This window comes from Cyanistes caeruleus, chromosome 4 (genome assembly GCF_971803275.1).
Source record: "Cyanistes caeruleus chromosome 4, bCyaCae1.hap1.1, whole genome shotgun sequence".
Classification (NCBI taxonomy): Eukaryota; Metazoa; Chordata; class Aves; order Passeriformes; family Paridae; genus Cyanistes; species Cyanistes caeruleus.
This window is the reverse complement of record NC_141704.1, coordinates 43,315,092-43,337,337: the sequence shown is the minus strand read 5'-3', so window position 1 is coordinate 43,337,337 and position 22,246 is coordinate 43,315,092. Positions and strand designations below refer to the sequence as shown.

Genomic DNA, 22,246 nt, shown 5'->3' with positions numbered 1-22,246 from the left:
CTAGAGCAGGGTTTCCATGTCTCTCTCTCTCTATAATCCTCTTCCCTGATATTGTGACGTTTTAAATTGTACGATCCAAGCAATACGAGTCTACCTTGGGCTACTATTTGTTGAGAAGGTATGCAGGAGAGCCCTGTCTCTTTCAGCTTGTTATCCAAATAGAGAAACCAGATGAAAGGTGGAAAAATATGTATACAAATGCAAAATTTAAATTCCTTAAACATCTTGGCAGGCACAGCTATCCAAGGCAGTAGCACCTAAACCTGTTCTACAAACCATTTTTTTTGTTTTTTAATACAATCATCGAATCACAGAATGATTTGGGTTGGAAGGGATGTTGAAAGGTCTTCTAGTCCAAACCCCCTGCCATGGGGGTGTGTGCTGTGTGCTTCGTTTCCTGCCTGTAAGATATTACAGATTTCACAGCTGCTAATACACATTCCATTGATTTAATGCTAGTTTGCAGTGCTGTTGTGAGGCTGATTTTTATGGATTACATGAAATGCTCATCAGACTCCTGAAACTGAAGCAGCTAAAGTGGTTGTAGTATTGTATATACAAAACTGTAATAAATTTGTCCTTTCCCTTTTATCCTTTAATTTTTTCCTGTAAGCAGTAAACTGCTTTGTTTCTACTAATAGAAATACCCTGAAGGTGTTTTAGCAGGGCAATAAGGGAAGTCATAGCTACAATCAGTTTGCTGGCATATGAACTCTTCCCAGATATAGAACTGAGTGCAAGAATTATAATCTGAATCCGTCATCCCCAGAGGCATAATAATGTGTTGTTCCCATCCATGTTATTAGCCCTCACTGTTTGATGTGGCTGTTGGCTTTCCTAAATCTGATCTGTTTGAACATCTCTTTAATTTGTCATCATATTCCACTGTACAAAACAAAGAACTCATCCTTACCTTTATTATGTTTTTAATAAGGAGCCCTTGTGCTTTTGTGGGAGAAAAATCAGGTGTAAGCTTTCAGCCAATTATGAAACTTACTTGTTTTCAACATCAGTGTCTCCTGTCAGGCCTTTTTGTTTAAGGTGACTGTAAGTGTATGAAAAAGCCCTTTATAACAAGTTCATCAGATTTGTCCATTGGACAAAAAATATTTAGATCAGCAATTAAGAATATTAGGGCAGTAAAGTCTCATGAAATGATAACTTCCCTTTTATGAAGGAGTTAGGAGTTACATTACACAATGAGATGTGAAGTCCCTGTAGAGATGAATGGCATTCACAGAGAAGACATCAGTATTTATTTTTAACATTTAAAAATCTCAGTTATTTTGAAGATTAAAAGGAAAAAAATCTTAGCAGACCAACTCATTTATCAGTGTAGATGATGTAAACACTTCACTTTGATAGTCTAAATATGAATGATAAATTTAAAGTCAAACAGTTTCTTACCTGAAAATATTTAAAATTTTTTTTTCTTCCATTTTTTTGCTTGTTGTCTTATTTTACTGATTTGATAATGCTACATTCTCTCCTCCAAAAGATGGGTTATTTTTCTGGCAAACTTTTTATTAGTTGCAGTCTGTTTCTTCCACTTACCTATTTCATAAACTTTTCCCCTTATGGTAAAATTGATGTCTATGACAAGAGTTGTCCTCTTTTATTTCTGTGATGGTTTTCAGTCCTGCAGCTCAGCATTTTTACTGAGGGTAAAATGTAGGGTCAGTGCATTTGGAGCCCCTCAGACATGTTCTCTTCTGTGAAACAGAAGAAAATTTTTTCTCAGAAAAAAATATTCCCAAAACCAAATTATTAGTAGCATTTCTCAGAAAAAATGTTTTCTCTGCTTTGGGGAAGATTTCAAGCAGGAGTTCAAAGGGATAAACTACCCATCATAATGTTCTCAAATGAGAGGAACCTCTGTTGCAATGTTCATCTGCCTTTTTAAAAACACCCCAAACCCCCCACTGAAGTATTTCCACTAACATTAGGTTGTCATGAAGGTCCTAAAGCACAAAAATGAATGAGCACTTTTGTTCCTATATCCTGAAAGACGAAGGTCATCATAACTAAGGCCTCATCCTCAAGTATTCCTATTTTATAGATTATTCTTAAATTCAAAGTTAGTGGGAAAAATGTTTTCACTTCTTTTTACCTGCCATTGGGGGTTTGAGTATTTTTAAGTCGCCTTTTTAAGCTTTTTTGATGCAATCATGAAAACTCTTTTTAAGCCAAAGTTGGAGGATTATGAAAGCAACAACCATTTTGAGCCATTTGATCAAATAATCAAACCATGATGCCAATTAGAAGTGCAGATGTAGCTCTCTTGGGTCAGCAGACATTACATAAGACCCCCTTCGTTAAGTTCATTTAGCAAAACTTGCATCACCTCAGGAACCACCACTATAGTTTCCCAAATGATTCTCCTATGCCTGAGCAGTCTCCAGAGCTTTTTTTAACTTGAACAAGTAACTTGAAACAAATTCAAGGCTCTTAGTAAATTTTACTTTTATTGGAGTGCTTAATACAGAGGTTGTTTGATGTACTGATAATCTTTTAACCATTATTTGTGCATATATTTGAGTGGTAATTTTTTTAGATGATGACAGGGCATAAGCTGGAGAAATCACACAGAGAGCAACAATTTTTCAGTTATTCATTTGGCACATCTGAGAAGTCAGAACTAGGATTTATCCTATTCTCCCTTATTGAGTATCTGTAAATTTAAGTGCAGCTCTTTTTCAACACCTTTTGTGCCAGGTAGCCGGACTGTAGATCCATGAAATTGGCAAATCTGTAGAATTAAATATTTGGCATGGTCTCTCATAGACTGTAAAATAAATACATTCTTCTTGCTATCAGTAACCCTATAGAGGAGGATTAAAGCTGCAGGTTCATGGTTAATCAACATTGTCAAGCTGACTATTCATAGTTAAGACAAATAGTTTCTTTTAATAGATTCTGGAGATTTTAATGGGAAAGTAAATAATGTTGAATTTGAAATCACAAATGTTTAAAATTGGGCACCAGACTCTAAAATTAATTCTCATTTTCTCAGGGAATAAAGCTGTACATGGGGTTTCAATCAAAGGGCCTTTAAGTTTTTGATTAGCATATATAATCATCAAGCCACATTCCAGGATGTAGTTTCATCAGTAAATATATATATATTTATATATACCAAAATATTTCCACCAATAATTCTTGTCAAATTATTTATAGCAGTAGTAACTGTGTAGAAATAATGATATGTTCTGTGAAAATTTGTGTCCAAAAAAGAAAGAGACTACATTTCAGTGAAAAAAAAACCTGTTTACTGTGAATATTTTGTCCTGCTCTAGTTGCAAAGAATACCAACAGTTTGCTTTTCATCAGTCCCATAATTTCAGGGGAAACCTTTCTGGATGCCCTCTTTCTTCTGGGTCTCTGGAAGTCCTGTAAGGGTCAATAGCAAGCTCCCTCGGGGAGACATCCCATTCCATCCTGTCTTCAGCTGTACCTGTTTTTTCTATTTGTTCTATTCCTGCAAAAGATCTGATTACAGTTGGCAATGGATTTATGCTCTGGTTCCATTTTCTTCAGATCAATGATTTCAGACTCAATTACCTCTATATGCCTTTCTGCCCCCACCACCTGATTCTCCAGACCATTAAATTATGCAATGAATGAATCACTTTTATTCTCCAACAAAGGAAAGATTTCTTTCAATTTGTGCAGATTAGCATGGAGGGCTTCCAGGAAAGGCTTGGGGAAAAGTTTGTTACAATGAGAATGGCAATCTGGAGGTGATGTGTGCATAGTGTGACTCAGAAGTTGGATTCCCATTCAGAGGACTTTGCTATTTAGTGACCTTTTGCTTTGAATTTCTAATTTTGGATTAATATCCATCATCCAAAAGCCCTTTGGCTATACTGACCCCAGAATGCTTTACTCTTATGGTTGCCTGAAAAGGCAGTTTTTTGTAAGAATGGCTGCCTGAGTCTGAGAGCCTCTGGTGGGCACAGCTTCATGGACTGTTGATGATGCAGTGTAGGAAGAGATGAGCAGAGCCCAGCACGGTGTGCTGCTGTTTCAGTGCTGTGTGTGCAGCAGTAACACCCAACCCTTCTCTGGGTTTGGAGGGGTGGGATGCTCAGGCAAGTCACCTCAGGTGCTGCTTAGTATGGACTCTGACTCTGGGTGTTGGTCAACTATGAGAATTGTGAATTAAATTTATTCTGATTTGGGTCCGGGTATGAGGGTTTGATTTTTTTTTCCTCTAAATATATAAAAACTAAACTTCAGCAGTGTAAACGAACACACAAAGTTTTTTTATATTGAAAAACATAAAAGCTTTGTGGAAGTTGCAGCTTTCTAGCTTCTGCAATCATTTGCTGGAGCTCTTGTCCTTTATTTTCCTGTTGCACTTTATCATTACAACAACAATATATTGTTTATAATATGTAATATTATATAAATATATAAATATAAAAAATATATTATATTTATATTTATCATGCACTTATTAATAAAACAACACTAACAGGTCTCATATAAATATATATAAATACATTCTTAGATATTAAAACTAACACCACCAACTGTGCTGCTGATTTGTAATTAATAATAATTCATATTACAGAATGTGTCTCTTGGTAACAAATATTAAATGTTCCCAAATCTTCAGTCTTCAGAAGGTCTCATTTTTAATTAGAAAGGGATTGCACTTATATGACCTGCATAAAAGCTAAATCTGGTACACAAGCAGGCAAATTAAGTCAATTAAACAAAAGGAAATCTGTTTTAAATTATTTTTTTCTCAAAACTTTTAATATAGTTCTCTTAAAATCCAGAAAAAAGAAAATCAAAATTTTTCAGTGATCTCTCTCTAGTGTTTTCAAAATTAAGAAACATTGAGTTAGAACAAGGTTCTGTTTTAAGTAGATAACGTAAAATATTTACTGTCATGTATTTTCATTATTATTAGGTTTTAAAAAAAGTGTTTGGATTTTATTGTTGACAAACCTTCAGAACACCCAACAGCTCTATATTGCAGTAAAATCTGCTAGAAAAAACCCTATGTATAAAGATGATATTATATAATTATATGTTTTTTGTGTTGCTTGTATGTACACATACATATACATAGTTGTCATACATATTTTTGGAGTTTTTGAGAGTTTATTCTGCCTGAGATATATCTTTTTCAGAAGTCACTTTTAAAGAAATAGGAAAGAGTCATCATGGATGCATTAGGAAATATCTGGAAGTTGTTTGAGGATAAGTCAGTAGCTGGAATAATCTCACTTCTCTTGAATTTTCATCGGTGAATCTGCTCAGTCATGCTGCTCTCCCCCATTTCTACTCAGCTGTGCTTCAAAGCTAGAAATATCTCATACCTTACAAGTGGACTGCAAGCTTCTTTGCCATATTTAGAATGAAAATAATCTGCAGCCATGTAGAAGATGTGAAGGAAAAGAAAATTAATCTGCATTTGCATAAACAATTTGGCTCTCAGGTTCTTAGTTCCTAGAAGAGTTTTTTGGTTATTTTTTTTTTCAATAGTATAAAAATAGATGACATCAGTGGGAAAAAACCGTGCTATTACTATTCCTTTCCTCTCTTTTCTCTCTCGTGTAAGAGGATCACCCACTATCTTTCCCATAATATTTTTCCCAACTTTCATGTGGATTTCTTCCCAAACTGAGACAGTGTGTTTTAGTGCCCTCTGTTGACTCCAAAGCAATATTGCTGCATTGTTTTAATAGCTGTGGGGAAGAACATTTGCTGATGCAAATTGCTGCAGAATGCAAAAACAGGGATCAAATAAAGTTACATGGACTGTAAATATAATTCTGGCAAGGTGTGGAAGAAATTAGAGCACCAACAAAACAAAAGAAGCCTTTCAATAAGAGACACTTCTTAGTGTAAATTAAAATGAGTTTTGCATAATTAATGTGTTTTCACTGATTATCTGGAGATCAAGTCCATAGTAAAATGGCACAGGAAACTAATAGAGCAAGAACAAGTTAGATGTCAAGGCATTTGTCCGCTGTCCAAAATAACTTATATATTTATGCTCAAATGCTTCCTAAATCTAGGTTAAAATGTTTTGCTTCTCCTAGATCAAGCTCACTAGAAGTAATAGTTTCAAATGTTCAGTTTCTTCAGAAGAAACTCAGAGCCACTAAACCACAACCAAGCTAATTCTGACTTTCCATAAGAGCTCCTGAAATATTAGATCTGAACAGAGCTAAGGAATCTCTGAATATATGTAAGAAATAGAAAGGAAATACTACTTTTTAAACTATTGTAATTTTTTTTCAATATTTTTAGAGCTTTTTTTGTGCTTCTGTTTGTAGCTATATATGAAAACATCTAAACCATCATTAAAGCAAAAGGAAGATAGGTCTGATCAATCTCTACCCTACTCCCAGGACGTCCTGGCCTTTATGGTCACCCTAGTTTGCAATTTTGTAGGGAAGAAACCAAAAGTAATGGGTAAATCAGGGTACTGAGAATGGAAAAGAATGAGTATTTACACTGAACAGTTACAGAGATTTTAATGAAACTTTCAAAGAAATGAATACAGCCAATTAAATTTCCTTCTCCCGGGCTGCATTTTGACGATGTAAGCGCACTGCATAGATTTGTAATTGGTTAAAAGGGACAGAAAATTTCTAACAAGATATTGAAATAGAAAGTTTCTAACAAAAATAAACTCTAGCATTCCCAAGCACTGCTAAAAAAAACCCCAAACCAACACCAAACCAGAAAAAGGAAAGCAGTGCTTTGCTTTTTTGACTTGGAAGAAATATGGAAAAAAAGTGCAGTGAAGTCTAGAAAAAGAATGTCCTGAGAAGTGGGACTGACAATGAGCTTTTGACTGACTGCCCAGAGCTGTGACTCTGTCTTTTCTGTTGCTTGGCAACTCCATGTTATCACAAAGAAACTGATATTAAGTTGGAACAGGCTGGATATGGTAATTTACGTGGGAAGATACTCTTGCAGTGGGAAAACCATTTTATTTCTAGTTTCTGTCAGCGTAAGTAGGTTTCACATGATGAACTGTAGTACATCCCCTGCTGGGTGCATTTTACCTAAAAAGGTAAAGAGTGACTCTGCCTTGGAAAGAGGCTGTGCAGAAAAAAACAAAACCAAAAAACCCCCACCTTGTTATTCATTAGACCTGCTCCTAGTGTCTACTCAGGCATTTCTTCTAGTGGTAGTGACAAAAGCTTGTTTTCATATTTGTGTGGATTTAGTGCAGATTAGAGAGATGGAACTCGATCATTATCATTTATACCATCACATTCCCTAAGAACTCTTGAGATTTGCCTAAGACCTCCCTGTCTTACACAAACATCAGAAGACGATCCTCACTTTATCTGAATAGTCTTTTCTTTTACATTGGTAATAGTTAAGTGTTAAGTTTCAATTGCACTTTATTCCTTCTTTATTGAAAGGAGACACTGCATGTGCAGCTGTTACAGAATATTTTGAAGACTGTGATAGAAACTGTCATTCAAGTTCAAATTTGTCTAGTACCGTCTGGTGAGCTATATGGAGAGAATGGCAAGAGGATATATGTAAAGCAAATGATTTTGGGAAAGCTTAGAGCCATAAGAGACGTGTAATCCATAATGATATTTTTAGGTTTGGGTTTAGGTCTAAGATTTAATTAGAAAAATAGAAAGCACAGAAGATTCAGGATTTAATGCAAAGCCCTTTTTTCTTTAATGTCTGATTTACTAATAACTCTGCAGAGCTACTACCACAGTATCTCTGCATATCCATCCTGCATAATTTCTAGTAATTTAACACCATCATGCAGTCCTACAAGTAAGGAAGTACTTCAGGACTCCCTGTTCTGGCTTTGGTCAGCAAAACACTTCCTGGCTCCAGGCTTCTCTGCACTGCAGAGTTAACTTGAAATATAACTCAGTTTGTGCCCTTGGCTCAAATCCCAACCATACACAAAAACTTCTGACTTGAGTATGTTGATGCTGTTCAGCTGAAGGGATTGGCCTGGACTCTGAAGACACAGGCTTCAATTAGCATAGCTAATAGAGCTACTCACTGCTGCCTCATGGACTTGTTTTCATTGCCAAAAAAGGTGTATTTTTACTGTGGGATAATTAGCCTGATTTAACTATCCTTATTTTAAAACAAGGTCTTTATTTATTTTCTTACAGGGAAGACATTGCTTCCCTATTAACTAACTCAGTGTCCCTTTTTGCTGATACTAAGCTAACTGAAGAGGAATGAACTGTGCAATGAAGAGCCCACAATGTCCTAGGCATCAAATAGACCCAGAGACTGCAAGCAAAGTCCTTCTCTGCACTGAGCCATGGTGGGGAGGTAACTCCCTTTCTCACTTTTCAGTTGGCCAGCACAGAATGTATCAGCTTGCATCCTATCCACCAAACTAATGAGATTGTCTCCTTTTTAATTTACCACATCACATCCAATAAATCAAAAAATGCTCTGGGCTGTTATCTGACTTGGAAGGAATAATTGTATTCACTCCAGCAGCAGGCCTGGTTTAATTAAAACATAGTGTATTTCCCAATAAGGTAGTAGTGACCAATTTTATTTTGGGTGCAACCTAAAACAACCTTACAACAGAGTGGAACAGATGAACTTTGCTCTACCTTGAAGCTTTTGATACTTTTATACTGACTTTAAAGACCTGATCATGGAGATCTGATTCCCTACACCCCCTTAACCACTAAGCAGTTAGTGAATAACTTTACCCACTGTACTGTTGTCTTCCAATCTAACTGCTGACAAATATCACCTGTTTCCTAAGCCTTGGCATTAGGGTAACATAGAGCTTGCAGGCAGACTCCCACATCTTGTGCTTATTGCATTCACAAGCACTTGCTTGCTGTAGAGTGTTTTCGATGCCAGTAGCAGCATCCTCTGGCTTGTGGGTCATACTAGACTAAGGGTAGCAAAACGGTAGCACCTCCTCTGTATGCCAAAAAAAAATACCTCTATGCTTTCCATCATCTGGGGTTGGCTTTGTTTTTGATTTTAAATTGAAAGTGAACTTTAAAGAGTTTGGTCACTATGGCTTTTATTAAGAAAAAATGCACACACTGTATAGCATCTGTTTTCTGCATGCAGTATTTCTCACTGATGAGGAAAAATTCCTGATTTTTTAAAAATTCTTGAATTCTGGTGAACACAGAATAAATAAGGGTACAAATGTGAGACAGGTAAGAAGTAGTTAGGAGTAAGTAGCCTGAAACTTTCAGGGGTATGCTGACCAAAACAGTGGTACATTGACTACAGAAGGGAGCGAAACTCTGGGGAGAGATGCTGTGGGCAGAAACCAAGGCAAGGGCTGCCTCCTGTTGTGGCCAAGTGGAGCTCTTCAAGAGCATTGCTGGGAGCCAATTTCTATCTGCACATTATGCCCATTAGCACCTGCAAATAGTTTCATCTCATCAGTCTCAGAGACTATATTCAAAAGAGGGTGGGAGAAAAAGTTTTAGCAAGAAGAGAACCTTTTTGTTCCCAGCACTACCCAAGTGTTCCACATAAGACTAGATTAGTCAGTGGGTGCTACTCACCACTTCCAAGATTTTTATTTCATCTCTGTCTGAGGTTTCTGATGACTGTAGGACTGAATTTGATCAAAAATTGAACCAGATTCAGGAACAGTGTTATTGACTCATATTAATGTTACAAAGTTAACTTTCTCAAGAAATTTCTATAGTTATGGCTGCTTGTTGATTTGCAAGGATTGGTACAGAAATGAACAGGAAAGCAAATAAAATAGGAAATAATAGGAAAATTCAACTTTGTTTTTGTTTGTGGTAGTGTTAGCAACTCTGAAAAGACAGCTCATCTCATTTCTTTGAGTAAAAATCTTAGCATGGGGAATTACAAGGTGCATGTGTGTTCCCCTCAGGATACAGAAGAACCACAGAAGCTGTAGGTGAATAAGCAGACAGGTTGAGCCAAGGTGCAAAGATGATTTTTTTGTGCCTAGAATGCGAAATTAATGAACGAGCTGTAGAGCCAAAAGCTGTGGGACTGGGACAGCAGTACATTTGAGTTTTAAGTACTAAAACACCAGTAAATAAGGACAGCAAAGTATTCAAATCTTGTAAGTGTTAAAATAACCCCACCCTACAAACAAAAATATTGGCAGAAACCTTTGCTCCCTCCCATAATATTGAGTATGACTCATAGGTTTGTGAATTTTGATGTGTGGTGGCACAGAAACTTCTCTATCTACTACCAACAGATGGTAGGTTTCTTGGTATTAAAAATACGAAAACAGCTTGATCTCATGTACCTTGGTTTAAAAATAAAGCTCTTTTTATAGCATGTCTCAATTTTGACAACCACACTGTGCTGTAAATATTGGATTCCAAGTATAAGCATATTTTAAAAGCCTAAACCAGATTCTGATTTTAGGGGTGGCCTGATCCTCTGAGTTTGTGAAGTCTTCAGCAAGAGGAGTCACAGCTGAACATAGCTGCCCTTTGTGTTTAACACCAAAATTTGTGGGTTCAGCTTTGAATTAAAAAATGTATTTCCTGATTTGGTAACTTGCTTAAATTTAATTTCAAATGTGTGCAAATTCTAAAGTATCCAGGTTTTTTCTGTTTGTTTGTTTGTTTTTGGGTTTTTTTTGTGGTGGTAAGCATAGAATAAATCTCTAAGATTGAAATGCATTTGAATATATAAGTAAAATGATATCTCCTTAATTTTGCAGAGCACAGATAACTCAAATATATCTATAATTGCCCAGAACAAAAAGTGCTTTGACAATGATATTGTTTGCTCAAAGAATGTTTTCATCTCTGTTGGAGACACTGAGATTTATTTTAGCGAACCTTCTGAGAAGCAGGTTAGTTATTTTCTTTCCTTTTTGGGTTGCTCTTTAAGATAAGCACTGCAAATTTACAGCTCTAAAGGAGTGTGTTTTTGGAAAGCATCTCTCAGTCTGAGTTAATATAGTACAAGTGTTTAGGCCTGGATAAAGCAGCAGGTCTCAGGACACACTTTTTTTTTTTTTTCCCCATTGTTTTTTTCTCAAGTTCTATTTGTCATATGAAGAAGATTGTCCAAAAGTCTCAAGGAGTTGAAACATACTGGCATTAATGAGCTTGTTTCCAGGTGGTTTTAAAGGAGAAACCAAAGTATGAAGCAAACTTGGATGGCTGAAAAGACAAAATATCAAAGTATTAAACAACAGTTCTACTAATATTATTGATTCAGCTATATGCTAAAGCATTCTTCAGTATATACTTTGCTGTTATCTGGCTGTATACCTTAGTAGCATTACTTTAGTAGATCTTAATAAATATTCATTTGTGTCAGAAGACCCTAGGGGCACAGGAAAACAAATCTAACTATCAGCTTTGGAAGGCTGGATATTATACTGTGATACACTTTCCAGAACAGGACATTACAATTCTGTGGGATAAGAAGACAATGATGCATGTTAAAGTTGGACCTCAATGGAAGGTGAGCTGAAATATAAACCTGAGATTTTGTGTAGGTTGTCTATATTGCTAATGTGATCTTTTATTGAATAACTGTTAGTCTTTTCTTCAAGACTAGCTTTCCCAGTAATATGGCTGTTTATTGTGGTGCTTTTCCCAGCTAAGAAGATATGGAGAATACGACTTCTGAAGAGGAGTGGTTTCTACGTATGCTTCCACTGCAGCCTTAGAGCTATGCAGTGATTCAGCTCTGACTCAAAGATACTTTGGGGGCTGGAAGGGAGGGTAGTCTTACCTGGTTAGAGTTACCCAGTTCACTGCATGTTTTCATTGGCTAAAGCCAATGGAAAAGAAGTTTCCATGCCCAGTGACGTGGAAGGTGGCAGGTTTGTAGTACAGATTACATTAGACTGATGACAGAACTGACCCTAGGAGGTAGTAGAGGCTTCTGAGAGGAACAGATGGAGTCACATACTAGTTTAATTAAAAAAGACAGAATACAGAAAAAGATCTAGAAAAAACTTACATTTAAACCTAATGGATGTATCGTGACAGGATTCAGTCATGATGTAAGGAAGAATTCAAAGCTCCTTTTTTTTCCAGTTGCTCTTCTCTTTTCCCTTCCTATATCATCATCTGTCTTGGTGTCTCTGCAACTCAGTTGTTCGGTACTGGCAATTCAGAATTACATTTCTCTGTTTCAAACATGAACACATGTATTAAGATGAGGCTCATTCAGCAAAAGAAAACATGCTAGGTTAGAGTACAGTGTCAGATTTCTTGAAGTGTAAGTCAAAGCTATAATGACCATCTAATGTGGTTTTAAAGAAAAATTATTATAGGCTTCTGTCCAAATAGCCGTAAAATACTTAATTCACTTACAAGTTGATTTATCAGCCATCAATACACATAGAGAAAAAAAATTTCTTGTTTTTGAGTAAGCTGGCAGGGAGCTGAGTTCTACAGGTTGTATTTAGGAACTCAAATACTTCGAGTTTTCTGCTTCCAATGACTGCTTCTTCTAGAGGCTCCAGTTCAGTAAGATGTTTGCAGCAGACCTTACGAGAAAAGAACTTAGTGTGAGTGACAACACCCTAAAAATCCAACTCCACTTTTTATTGTTGTGCAGGAATGTCTGTTTTCCTATATATATTTATGCATGTATACACAGTTTACCCATCAACAGCATATGCCTAAGAAGAGAAAGTTGCAGCTGTCTCTTTTATAATTGCTATTACAAATGTTCTAGCTATTGTGAACTAAAATTAGAGGCAGCAAGTTTTAATGACAACAGCTAGTCAGGCTTCACAACCATGAGGTAATTCACCTGAACTTTTGACTTTTGGACTGGAATCACTATTGAGCTTTCAGAAAAAAATATTACTAGATTCCAGTCCGTTTTCACAGGCAGGCAGTAAGAACAAGTTCTGGAAAATAAGAAGAAAACTACTGATTTCTGTTGAAGGATATTTGCAATGTAGAAATGCAGGCATAGCAAAGTGTCATATATTTTCCAAGGATAAGTCAGATTTACATTCACCCTTTTCACTTATAAATTTTTATGTTCCATGTGTGTCATTTGTGCCAATTATGGGTTATGAGTTTATGAAAAAATAATTTTTTCTTTCAGGGCAAACTGGCAGGCTTGTGTGGAAATTTTGACAAATATACTTCAAATGATCTGACTACATCAAACAACATGGAGGTGAGAAATGCACAGGTGTTTGGAGACAGCTGGGTATTAGGACAGGTAAGTCCCATGTCCAATAAAAATTTAGGTAAAAAATCTATAATTTTAGTTTGTAAATGAGCACATTATAACCACAGGATGTACAGGTATTTTCTAAAATTCTGGTCACACTAGAAGAGGACATTTTAATTTTTGTGTTCATAGATGTGAAATGTGTTAATAATGTCTTATGGCATAGTAAACATATAACAAATTTAAATGAAACTAGACAATCTCTTTAGGGAAGGATGTGTTTTCCCCTGTGTAAGACAATTATAGCTGTCTGCATTTCAGTGTTCTACAAAGTTAGGTACACTGTTTCTGGTATTTTTGATTCATCCCAATTTTAAAAACAATTGTAATTTCTCTAGGGTTGGAGGCATCAGGATACTGAAAGTAAACAGAATCTTAATGCTGGAAAAAAGAGACCTGGAAGAGTCTCCTTCTGAACACTGAAAATAAAATTAGGATTTATTTTAGTGGCACTTTGTAAACAAAGCAAACTGACAAAGTAGAGGTGGTGAAGGGATGGGCAGAAAAGGCTCAGAACAGCAATAGATACAACCCAGTATGGAAACTTGGTTTCTATTTCCTTAGGAGGATGCTGTAGGGAGTGGGTGACTGCAACTCTGGTTTATAACACAGGAGAATAGGTATTTCATTAATTTATGCTGAGAAGATGTAAAGTTTCATAGGCTTGTAGACTTCCTAAAGATCATTATTTGTAACACATTCTCTTTGAATGTCTATCAGGACCAGTTTTTAATCTGTTCTCTCTTTAACACAGCAGGAAATTGACCAAATATCTGTCACCTCATATAAAGATATAAAATAAAATAAAGATTTTGAGGCTTTTCTGCCTCAATATCTCCCTTCAAACATATTTTAATCTACATAAAATGTTTAAATTTCACAAGCAAGCAAGGCAGATGTGTAGAGTTACACTGGTCATCTAGAAGGTTGTGTATAAACAAATGTGTGAATACTTTGTATGAAGTTAATGAATTTTTCTTTTTCAATTTATCGATTCAGTGGCTCCCTTAAAAAGGTGCATAGTGTTTGCATAGCACATTAACTTGTAGGATGTTATAATTTTTGCTTATGCATCTCAGACTTTGACCTAACTTTTTGGTGGAGATATGTATCTGCGTAATCTCATGTAATCTCCAGATCTCTGTGTCTGCCAGAGTGCTCAGGATCTAAGTTCAGCCTTGGTCTTGCTGGCTGGCTGTGCTCAGACAGACTTGACACTTCACCTGCCCCTGCAGTATGCCTTGGGGATTTTTTCAGAAAGGACCTTTAGCTGTTGTAGAGATGCATCCTGGTCACCATTTCTGAAAAACTGAAATAGTGTAAGGAGTATTTGATAGCTGGAGGCCTAGAACTCAGCTCTGCTATGGGGAAATGTGCTTGTATCAGCACTGTGAAGCATCAGATGCTTCCAGGGCTTCTCCTTCCTGGGAGTGGCAGCACACATCCTCGCAGCAGTGCCTGAGCACCTGCACAGGAGGGCAGCACAGGTGGGTGCACTGCAGCTGAAGCTGCTGTGGGACACCTCGGTGATGCCTATGCATTCAACTTCACAGCCCCCTGATGCATTACTGTCGTTCCGATTGGGAACGGCTAGAAAGAACGACATTGGACTCTCGAGGGAATCACAACAGGAGAATTCCTTAGTTTATTGCTTCAGGCTTGTCTTATAGACAGATACGTGGAAAGTACAGAAAGGAAACTCTTATTGGTTAACAAAGTGCTACATCACCATCATTGGTCAGGGGCACACTGCCCCCCCTGACTCTCTCCTGCAAGAGGAAACAAGAGGACAGATAAACAGCACCTGGCAGTTGTTTTCTGTCTCTGAGGATTGTTTTAAAATCCTCCTTTGAATTCCCAGGCTAGCTTCTCAGGCAGGACTGAGAGGCCATGGGCCTGCATTTTCTGCAGCTCCCTGCAGCCTGTTCCAAGGCTAGCATCCATACATTACACACACCTTACCTGCTGCACCAAGACAGAGTGGTTTCAGATTAATTCGTTCTCCGAGATGAGTGTCCCTTTCCTGTATTTTTCTGTTCTATTTATTTTTACCTTTTATAGAGTTCCTATAAGTGATGTAGTTGTACCCCACACATTTTTTAATTATCATGATGATCTTTGACTCTATATTTTTTAATGAGTTGCTCCCTTCCTACCACTGCTTCTTTATTTGAACTTACAGGGCTAAAGCCATCTGTAGTATGACTCCATTTAAAGTCAGTGAAAACCACCCAGGATGGATTTGGACCACGTATTTGTTTGTGATGTTACAGTTGGTTGCTCTGGTAATGATTATAATGTGTCACAAAGAAAACATTTTGTCTTTATGCACAGCAGACAGCAGGAACATTTTAGTGCTGTAGAACAAAACAAAAAGATTCTTTTTTTGTGCCAATGTTTTCAATTATAAAAACAAATCAAGGAAAGAAGATGAAGAAGATAGTATTTAATTTCTTTATTTTCTGATTATGCAAGTATTGTATTGTATTATACTGTGATGTACCTGAATCTTTGATAAACACATCTACCTCTAAAATATTTGTGGGCTTTTTTTGCTTGTTTTCAAGTGCAAGAGCCCAAATGAAACACTGAGGCCATGTGAAGTACATCAGAGCAAGTTCCCTTATGCCAAAAAGGAATGCTCAATTTTATACAGTGATCTTTTTGCACCTTGTCGCAATGTGGTAAGTTCATTTAATATCTAAGATTGCTGTCATGAAAATAATAAAATTCCAGTAATTACTTTCTTCTTGCCAGTACCCTCAGTCTGAATATGAGGATACAGAGTAAAGCCCTGCAAGAATCTCTGTGTGGGTGGGTTATATTTGTGCAGAGCTCCTTGTTCAAGACTGGAATCTAAATGAAAGAGTGTAACAGAATTGTGAGTTAGTTGACTGAATAATCAAGGTTCTATTGCCTTTTATCTATATAGGTAGCTAAGTTTTATAAATTGTAAATTTGTATGAATTGAATGATTCTAAAATAAGTGTATGTGTAATGCACCTACACCTTAGCTCAAATGGTTTTATTTTTTAAGTTAGAAAGAAATATGAGAGAGCAAGATTTCAGCTTCAGAGCTATAGGTGTTTTTAATTATTTGGTAGCTTATCATCTGGTTTTATTAAAACTCAGAGGTTTGGTATCCTTGTTTTCCCAATACATGGCTGAGCCTGGGACTTGAGTAACAATAATGTCCTTCAGTTCAGTCTAGACAAGATGGGGACAACACTATTTCATGTGGTAATTTTTTATTCCATTTTAATCCAACAATTATCAGTGCAAGGCTTGCTTTATACATTTTTCCTTTTTTCTGATTTTAGTCTCCAAATGGTATTTAGGTGCTTCTTTACACCTGAGAAAGCAAGAACCACTACAACATTTCATTTCAGTCTCTCAATTTCTTCATGATTATTAATACCAAATGAGATCATTAGCTGTCTCAGCTGAACCTCCTGGCTTTCAGGACCAAAGCTGGATATCAACATGGTTAGGAATTTGCCTGTGAAGGAGGTTGCAGTAGTTTAACCCAAGAGATTTATTAATGTTGACTTAAGTTACTATGCAAAGAATTTTTTGAGCATGTGCCTGAGAAAATAGCGATGAGTGTATTTTTCAAAGTGGCAAATAATAAATAAAAACTGAACTTTCAGGAGTTTTTAAGGAACTGTATTATTATAACAACTCAGAAAGATCTTTTCTCCTGAACATTAATTTTCTGTATCTTATCCATGTTGTGATTAGAATTTGCAAATAATTTGGCATAAATATATGCCAAAATTTAGCATAATTGTGTTAAAAAATCTATGCCAGGTGCAAAACATGTAATTTAGTTAGTAGTCAAGTATTTCCACACATATATATTTGTCTTGCATGGCAGAGTCTGTAAAGCAAACATCTTTCATGTGTTTTTAGAACTTATTAATCACCATGTGAAAAATGTACAGCTCCTGGAAATGTAAAGTGAGCTCCTATCAAGGGCACATGCAGCTGACTGCTGGGTGGGGAGCAGGGTGCCAAGACAAAAGCCTGAGCAGAAACTGACACTGGGGGCACGGAAAGAACAGAAAACACAGATGGGGGTTTCAGATGTGCTTCTTGTTGCTCCTGTTATGTGGGTGGAAGATCCTGCAGTGCGTGCAGGCAAACTCCTGTCTGTGGGACAGGTGGCCTTGCAGTTTAACTCAGGCTGCAATATCAGTTTTCAGGGAGACAAAATCTTGCATCTCTGGCTGGCAGCAACTGATGGATTGCAGTTGCCCAGATAAGCACTGAATTCAACAGGGTCTGAGGAACCTGAACACTCGGACAGAAAGGGTCTTCCTCATAATTCCTGAACTCAGCTTTGGCCCAAGGCTCCCAGTTTATCACAAGAGCAGGATATTGCTGACCCATGGAGAGATGCTGTTCTGCAGGCCTGCGAGACAGGTTGAGATCTTTGGAGCCGGTTTGCTGTTTGGTGATTTCTACAAAGCTACCACAGCCTCTTTCAATGGAGCTAGTTCTCATGTGTGTCCCCCATGTCCCCAGTGGTATCCCTGTTTTCAAAACAAGAAAAAGGATGAAAGCACAATAACATGTCTCTGCCCTTGATCCAGTCCCTGCCAGCTTCTAGCAACTGAGAAGCTGTCTTCATGTTAGATAAGTACTGCTTTGTTACTGTGGTGGTATTTCTGTAATCTGACGTGTGCCATTTCACTGCTGTACAACTGAGCTAGACCAGAGAGACAACTGAAGAGAAGCATTGCTTTAAACATTCACGTGTTGAGTAAGAATGCTGTTTTGGGAATGTTGTTCAGCATTACAAAAAAGATGATTTAAAATCAAGAAATAGTGTATCATGTAAAACCATAAAATATTGTAATAGGATTTTAGAGAATGTGGGTTTCTGATCTAAAGAAATTTTGTGGAGAAATTATATTAAAATCTTGGTAAGTGCGGAAGTATTTTGTTTTCTGCACAATGTCACCAGTGGTCTTAAACTTTCTTCCCATGGGAAAACCTTCCTCTACATATTACTAGTTTAATAACTTGGTAATCAGAGTCGCAGCTCTGGTTTTGCTGTTGTTCATGCAAAACTGACAGGATGACTACAGGTGGCGGTATTTGCCTTATAAAAGCAGAACTGCCAGCTTCAATAATTCTTTGAAATGGATGAACAGCAAGTGTGCGGACAAGCATGTTTGTTAGTAATCACTGATTGAATTTTTCTTTTGACCTTTAACTTAGGCATAAGCTGGTAATTTGAAGTGTACATTTTGTGTAGGAATATGCCCAAACTTTGGAAAATGCATTATCTTTGTGTTTAATTCTTTCAGCCAGCCCAGAAATAAAACTCCTGCTGCAACTGGAATTTGTGCAGCTCATGCAATTAACTCACCTATTTTGCTTCTTCTCCCCTCCCCAGATTGATGTGACTTCTTTTATCAAAAATTGTCACACAGATACATGCAACTGCAATCTTGGTGGGGACTGTGAGTGTTTGTGTACCAGTATTGCAGCTTATGCCCACAAGTGCTGCCAGCAAGGAGCAGCGATTCACTGGCGATCTCCTCTGCTCTGTGGTACGTACCTTGGCTGGCCATGCACCAGAGCTCATCTCAGGCATCTCTGGCTTTTTTCTGACAGCTATACAAATATGAAGCAGGTGGATAATAAATGTAGTTCACATCACTCAAGCTGTCTCTGTGTTAGTTATGTCATCCTTATACACCCAAATTCATAGTCGAGAAGGGTTCTTAGCTGTAGAATAATTCCTGCTTCAGGTCTGCTGTCACTAAACAAAAGTCTAAGAAAATAAAGTCACAGACTGAAAAATCTTGTGGGACATGAAGCTTCCTCTCCTGAAAGTGAGCTTTACATTTTTAGGATGCAGGTATGCATGGATTCTCTTGTCACTTTGTAACAATAGTAATAGTAAAAGTTATAATAATAATAATAATAATAACAACAATATGCTTGTTTTCTTTTTCTTCTAGCTTATGATTGTGAATATTACAACCAAGGTATGTACTATTTGATAATCTTGTTTAAAAAACTTGATTAATTTATAGGCTTTTTATTTGACTTAAGGTATGTAGTTTTAACATTGCTTTTATTTTTAATGAGTGAATGTTAGTGGCCCAGCTGTGTCGAATGATCCTAGTAATCCCTAATGCCTCCATCAATAATTTCATAATGTTCAGTGTGGGTGGGTGGATTGATCCATCATCCTACCACTTATGGTAGCAGCCAGGGAGAAGCTCCAGAAGGACATTTCCTTGTGTTTGTACTGTAAATTTTAGAGCTGGGACCTACAATATTTGGTCATTGGAAGGCTATGGGATTTTATGCACAAGTCTCACAATACTATACTGTAAAAAGAGCAGTACCTTAGAATGGGAGTGGTATTCATTTAACAGAATGAATTCCTGCATCATCCCCTCTAATGTTTGGGTACTGTGCATATGCTTTATAGGCAGCAATAAATATTGAAAAGGGAAACTAGACTAATTGTAATGATACAAATCTGACTTTAATGTATATTTTTGATGACTAGGATGACTTGCATCCTATAATGAGGATCATTATAGAGATGTTTTTTTCTTCTCCTGTCTGGCCTGCTACAGTAGTAGCATGTAGATCTTGCAAGGTATAGCTGACTTCCCACAATTACTTTGTAATAGGGAATTTTATCTTAGTCAAAAAGGTTTGAAGACATGATTTTAGTGGTGAACATCACGACAGTGGTCTTAAAGGTCTCTTCTGACCTTATTTATTCTATGATTCTGTAGAAAAGTAGGAAGGAGTACTGGTTTTGGCTAATTTTCTTTATTTAGTTAACATGAATTTAATAATACATTTTGTATTTGTGATGACAGTGGTGTTTTAGCTACTGCTTACAGAGATCAAGGCTCTTCCCAGTTCTCATGCTGATCTACCAGTAAGGGAGCTGGGGCTGCAAAGGAGGTTAGAGGGGACAGAGTTGGGACAGCTGACCCCAGCTGACAAAAGGGATGTTGCAGAGCACATGATGTTGAGTTCAGCAGTAGAAATTGGAAGGGAAGTTTTCTGGGACTGGCATTGCTTTAGGGTTCATCTAGATGTTGGTCAGCTGATAGCAAAGAATTTTGGCTTTTCCTTCATTTTTCTTGTAACAGTTTTCTTTGGTTTCCTTTTCTTTTTCCTAATTTCTCTATAAACAAAACTCAAACCAAACCATGATTTAACTGTCTTTATGAGTTTTTTTTCAGTTCTTTCCCTCTGATTCTTTTGTGAGGTGTGGGGTGAGTGACCAGGTGTGTGGTGCTTAGCTGCCTGCCAGGGTTAAAGTCAAGGACAGAGTTATGCATGTTTCCACTACCAAGTGGAACCAAGTGGAAAATTAAGATTTAAGTTTTGTATATTATGCAATGAAAATTTTTCTTTTTCTATTTTGTTTTTCTTCCCTTAGGTCTTGGTGAAGGACCCTATATTTTGGCAAGTTTTGGAATGAATGACACAATTATCGGGGCTAATGTATCCAGCAGAAGGATATTTCCCCTGCCTAGAACTGGAGCACATGGAAATGTAATTTTCAGTTTCATGATAACTCCAGGTCTTTTCAAAGATAAAGATTTATGTAAGTGTCCTCAGCAGTTCTTCTAATGGTGAGATATATATCTCAAACTATATGAATGATTTTTGTTGTGTCTTCTAAATGTCCTAAAGTAGTCTAGATATTTTTAGTTATTGGAATAAGTGGCCAATTTCAAAATGAAGGAGTGATTTAAATTTTAATTTTTTTAATATTTGAAAACATCATTTCCACCTTTAAAGCTGTCTTTTTAAAAATTATTTTAGAAATATTACAGAATACAAGTGAATAGAATAACTTGTAAAAAAATCCAATTAGTTTGTATAACTGGAAACTGGTGAATTTTATACATGTATCTAACAAATATGAACACTGAAGGTCAATGCAGGGTATTTTTGTCTCCAGTAAAATTGGTTGTACTTTATGTTTACACCTTATTTGTTACTTTTCCTGACCTAGAAAATGTGTAACTCAGAATGATCGATCTATTTCTGCATTATTAATAAGCAGCATCCCTGTGCAATGTAGAAGGTAGTTTCTTAGGTGAACAGCTAATCCTAAGCTCTATTTTTTACTTTTCAGAGACTTACCCAAACTATACAACAAAAATAAACGTTTGAATATTTTTCCTTCTGTATCTATTTTTCTTTCTTCACATATGTGAAGATTGTGCCAATTAAACCAAGAAAGATTTTGTCATTGCTTTCTCAAATAATTTAATTTATTGAAAAAATCAGAAACCCTCAAAAATAAACATAAAGAAAGGCTCTCTCCACAGAAAAAATTCAAACTAAGTTTACAAATATTTGAATGGTTATTGCCATGGGAAAATCAGGTTTTTAGATGTGATTTTGATATGAAAAATACATACAACAGAAGAATTAATTCAGTCTTGTCAAATCCCAATGTAAGGTGGAAGTAAATAATTCATTATATCTGTGCAGTATACAGGTGACTTTCATATGGAAATGAGGGATGAGAGAGTATTCCTCTAGGTTAAAGAACTTCAAGACTGTATTTAAGTTGAAAATCACCTATGAAGTCATTCTTCTTATAAATTCTTACATTTTCAGACAATTCTTTCACTTTTGATTTGTGATATGGGTAGAGCAAATAGAGGTCAGGTCTTATTTGGCCACAGATCTTCTTACCATATTTCTGGACATGACTGCATATAAAAAAAACCCCTGACCTCAATGTTCTTACAATGTGATATTATTTACTAATGAAATTTTGGCACTGCTAAGCTGTCAGACATTTGTGCAAACTTGAGAAAAACTCCCAGATATGCAAGTTCCAGTCTGAGACTGCTTAGGAATCATTTTTGAAGGTTAGTAGTAGTAGGCTGAATGCAATTTCAGTCTAACTGGTGGTTCTGGATTATATGATCATTTGAAGTTTCTTTTAGACCCTGCACTGTGGTTCTAACTCTCTTTTGTGCAACATAAAGCTGAAATTTTTATTTTTTTTGTGAAAAGCAGGTTTTTAAAAGGAGACATTTAACAGCCAATATATATGATTTAATTTCAA

The 22,246-nt window shown here is 36.5% G+C and overlaps 1 protein-coding gene across 8 annotated transcripts in view; it reads left to right on the top strand.

Moving 5' to 3' along the window:
• Positions 1–22,246, top strand: part of OTOGL (otogelin like) — a 90,786-nt gene that overhangs the window by 37,574 nt on the left and 30,966 nt on the right. For 6 of the 8 annotated variants that reach the window (XM_086884209.1, XM_086884208.1, XM_086884207.1 and 3 more), the window contains exons 26-32: positions 10,670–10,804; positions 11,278–11,424; positions 13,033–13,152; positions 15,732–15,848; positions 18,569–18,725; positions 19,140–19,166; positions 20,594–20,761. In XM_086884209.1, the coding sequence (XP_086740335.1) occupies positions 10,670–10,804; positions 11,278–11,424; positions 13,033–13,152; positions 15,732–15,848; positions 18,569–18,725; positions 19,140–19,166; positions 20,594–20,761 (871 nt within the window). The remainder of the gene's footprint in view (positions 1–10,669; positions 10,805–11,277; positions 11,425–13,032; positions 13,153–15,731; positions 15,849–18,568; positions 18,726–19,139; positions 19,167–20,593; positions 20,762–22,246) is intronic. The other 2 variants (XM_086884210.1, XM_086884203.1) reach the window with 1 other exon arrangement.